The 4,165-nt window shown below is 54.6% G+C and overlaps 1 protein-coding gene across 2 annotated transcripts; it reads left to right on the forward strand.

Annotated features, from left to right (window-relative positions):
• The first annotated feature begins 390 nt into the window (after positions 1-390).
• Positions 391-3,348, forward strand: TEX19 (testis expressed 19). Of its 2 annotated transcripts, none has more exons than XM_004090403.2 (2): positions 391-429; positions 1,431-3,348. In XM_004090403.2, the coding sequence occupies exon 2, from the start codon at positions 1,702-1,704 to the stop codon at positions 2,194-2,196; it is 495 nt and encodes a 164-aa protein (XP_004090451.1). In that variant the 5' UTR covers positions 391-429; positions 1,431-1,701; the 3' UTR covers positions 2,197-3,348. The 2 variants fall into 2 exon arrangements, with proteins under 2 accessions (XP_004090451.1, XP_004090452.1); XM_004090404.2 differs by having other exon boundaries at positions 392-503.
• Positions 3,349-4,165: the final 817 nt, after the last annotated feature.

Here is a 4,165-nt window from a genome sequence, read left to right on the forward strand (position 1 = left end):
ATGTGTTTAAACAATATCTAGTTGACAATTGGCTGGTTCCTAAAATTCAGAGAACTTTAAGACGGAGACAGCAAAGCAGGGATCACGTTTTACAAATGCGGCAGGACCAGGACGTCGTGCGCACGACGGGCCAGCAGCCACAGGCTGGATGCTCACGCCGTGCCAGCCTGTGGACGGAGAGCACCGACCCCGATCTCCAGCCCCCAGAGGAGCTGCATGCCCCAGGGCCTTTCTGCAGGCACCCAGGGGCTGTACGTGGCCCTCCTTGAGGGGAGCTGGTGACTCAGCACTTTCATTTCCTGGAAACTGAGGCTCATGGGAGATATGCAGATGAGCCCAGAGCACCATGGGAAATGGCCCTTTATATACCCAGACGGGCTCTGCCTCCTCCTTTCCCTGGGTGCCCACATGAGTGGAGACACCAGGATGGTGAGGTCTCCTGAGGAGGGGTCTCTGAGGAGGGGTCTCTGAGGAGGGGTCTCAGAGACACGGCCTGGTGCTGGGTGAGGGGTTGGGAGGCTGAAGCGGGGCCAGGATTCCTCAGGTTCCCTCAGTTTCCCTCAGGTTCCCCCAGTTTCCCCCAGGTTCCCTCAGGTTCCCCAGTTTCCCTCAGGTTCCCTCAGGTTCCCCCAGTTTCCTTCAGTTTCCCTCAGTTTCCCTCAGGTTCCCCCAGTTTCCTTCAGTTTCCCTCAGGTTGCCTCAGTTTCCCTCAGGTTACCTCAGTTTCCCCCAGTTTCTCTCAAGTTCCCTCAGTTTGTGTCAGGTTTCTTCAGGTTCCCTTAGTTTCCCTCAGAGTTCTTCAGGTTCCCCCAGTTTCCCTCAGTTTCCCCCAGTTTCCTTCAGTTTCCCTCAGGTTGCCTCAGTTTCTCTCAGGTTCCTTCCGTTTCTCTCAGGTTCCCCCAGTTTGTGTCAGGTTCCCTCAGTTTCCCTCAGTTTCCCCCAGTTTCTCTCAAGTTCCCCTCAGGTTCCCCCAGTTTCCCTCAGGTTTCCTCAAGTTCCCTCAGTTTCCTTCAGGTTCCCTCAATTTCCATCAGGTCCCCTCAGGCTCTGCCGGTTTCCCTCAGGTTCCCCCAGTTTCTCTCAGGTTCCCCCAGTTTCTCTCAGGTTCCTCCAGTTTCCCTCAAGTTCCCTCAGTTTCCTTCAGGTTCCCTCAATTTCCATCAGGTCCCCTCAGGCTCTGCCAGTTTCCCTCAGGTTCCCCCAGGTTCTGTCAGGTGTTGGGGTCCTGGAGGTGCAGGGGGTGGCTGATGAGCCTGGGGAGGTCGGATGGAGGAACTGAAGGCCTCCCAGCCCCGGTGCTGTTCAAACTGAGCAGGGTCCCCACTAAACGGCCAGTCCGAACCCCAACATCCCTGCCCCTGCTGGTCCCCACAGTTTGCTCCCGCCCTGCCTGCTGGGGGCACCTAACCTCCCTTCCTTTGCCTTTCCAGCTCCCCTGAGACCACAGCAACTGCAGAAGCTGAAGACATTTCCAGAAATTCAAGCTTCCACCCTCTGCAGGTCCCCACTGAGCTGGGACCCAGGTCATCCACCCCACCCCAAATCTCTGGATAGGAAACCCCTTTCTCCTCCTGCTCCTTGTCCCCTTCATCCCTGCCCCCCAGCATCCTACTGGCCCCAGCACCTGTGGCCAGACCATCCGAGATCCTCTGAAGGCCCGACTCTTGCTGTCCACCCTGGCAGGAGGCAGGCAGCCTGGCCATGTGCCCTCCGGTCAGCATGCGGTATGAGGAAGAGGGCACGTCCTACCTCTACGCCTCCTGGATGTATCAGCTTCAACATGGAGATCAGCTAAGCATTTGCTTCACTTGCTTCAAGGCTGCCTTTCTAGACTTTCAAGACTTGCTGGAGTCAGAGGACTGGGAAGAAGACAACTGGGACCCTGAGCTGATGGAGCACACTGAGGCAGAGTCGGAGCAGGAGGGGTCCTCAGGGATGGAGCTGAGCTGGGGGCAGAGCCCAGGACAGCCTGTGCAGGGGGGCTCTGAGGCATGGGGGCCAGGGACCCTGGCATCAGCCTCAGAAGGGTTGGAAGATGCAGGTCTGGACCCCCACTTTGTGCCCACTGAACTAGGGCCTCAGGAGGCTGTGCCCCTGGGCCTGGGCCTTGAGGATGCTGACTGGACCCAGGGTCTTCCGTGGAGATTTGAGGGGCTTCTTACCTGCTCACACTGGCCAAGCTTCCTTCCTTCATAGCAGGGGTTTCTCAAAGTGGACCTGCCCCCAGGGGAGCCCATGGTGTTGAAGCTGGGCATTACCTGGGCAGTGGGCCCTGCCGAGGCTAAGGCCTGGTTACTGGCCCTGCAGCTTGTCTCCATGGTGGGCTGCTATGATACTATCTACCTACAGAAGATGACCCCAGACAGGGCCCTGAGGACCCCAGGGCAGCACTGGAAATTGCTGCTGGAGCCTGGTGAAGTGTGGGTGGTGAGACTCCAAGATGCACCCCAAGAGCAGGACCTGCACTGGTGGATGCTGAGCATTCTAGAAACGTCCTCAACAGGACACAGGGCAGAGCTGGTCCCTGCAGCCTCAGCCCTGCAGAAGAGGATTCACCATAGTCTCTTATTCACCCTGGACCAACAGGGAGAGCAAGAAGGGGGACTCAGCCTGTAAGCCACAGTCCTCCAGCCAAGAACAGGATCCCAGCACCCCTGAGACACAGAGCAGGGGTCCTGAGGAAAGCCTGGCTGTTGCAGGAGTCTCAACCATGGGGGAGCTGCCCTGTTTCCAGCCTCAGTCCAGGGCCCCAGAACTGAGAGACTAAGGCTCATGTAGCTGCTGCCATTGTCCTGAGTACACCAGGACATCAGAGACTGGGAAGGGCCAGCAATTGCTATTCCACAACAGCCAGAGGAAGAGTTGGCAAAGGATAGGCCCTTTGCCCGTGGAAACATGGGGAGCAACTTTAGGGGCTGGGAGATAGGGCCTGTTGTGGCCTCAGAGGGAAGCATTACAAATATTCATAACCTGGAAACAAGTTCTTACCAGTTGATTGTCACATAGTTCTGGATGTGTTGGCCTGAATGGCTGTTGTGCTGCTTATGACATGGGGGGCAGGGCACAGAACTTGTGCTTATTTCACCTTGGCCATGAGGAGGGATATTGCTTGTAAAACACATGCTCTGCAGAACACACCAGAATCTGTGGTGACCTGGATGTGTTCTCAACTTTGCCAGGACAATCTCAGGGGTGCCACAAGACCCTGTCAGCAGCACTAGGATCTCTGGTCTACAGTGGAGAGAGAGTTGGTTTCCAACGTTGGCCGTTGATGCAATTTAACCATTTAATTCCTGTTGCTCTATATGTTGTTTTAACTTTAAAAAGTCATAAAAGCTTTCAATCAAGCTCCTGTGTAAGTCATTCCTCAGCAAGTTTTGTTGATTGGCCTTATCCTTGTTCTCTCAGTATCTGGGCTAAGCCACCTTTGCTGGCTTGAAATCCCACCAGATGGTGGGAAGAGGAGTACGGGAGAGAGGAGTGTTCTGGTCGGTTTTCAGGCTCATCATGGGAGTTTGTTTCACATTATTTATGAAGAAATACAGGGCCAGGCACAGTGGCACATGCCTGTAACCCCAGCACTTTGGGATTGCTTCAGCCCAGGAATTTGAAACCAGCCTCGGCATCATAGTGAGATATCATCTCTACTAACAATTAGCTGGGTGTGGTGGCATGCACCTGTAGTCCCATCTACTCAGGAGGCTGAGGCAGGAGGATTGCTTGAGTCCAGGAGGTCAAGACCGCAGTGAGCTATGATTGTACCACTGCACTTCAGCCTGGGTGACAGAGCAAGACCCTGTATCAAAAAATAAAATAGGCCAGGCGAGGTGGCACATGTCTGTAATCCCAGCATTTTGGGAGGCCAAGGCGGGTGGATCACTTGAGCTCAGGGGTTTGAGACCAACCTGGGCAACGTGGCAAAACACTATCTCTACAAAAAATACAAACATGATCCAGGCGTGGTGGTGTGTGCCTGTAGTCCCAGCTACTTGGAGGCTGAGGTGGGAGGATTGCTTGAGCCTGGGAGTTCAGGCTGCAGTGAGCCAAGATCGTGCCATTACACTCCAGCCTGGGCAACAGTGAGACCATATCTCAAAAAATAAAAATAAATGAATAAAAATACATACTTAAAGAAGGGCCATGTTTTGAACAATAAAAATGTGTT

Source organism: Nomascus leucogenys, chromosome 14, assembly GCF_006542625.1.
Source record: "Nomascus leucogenys isolate Asia chromosome 14, Asia_NLE_v1, whole genome shotgun sequence".
Taxonomy (NCBI): Eukaryota; Metazoa; Chordata; class Mammalia; order Primates; family Hylobatidae; genus Nomascus; species Nomascus leucogenys.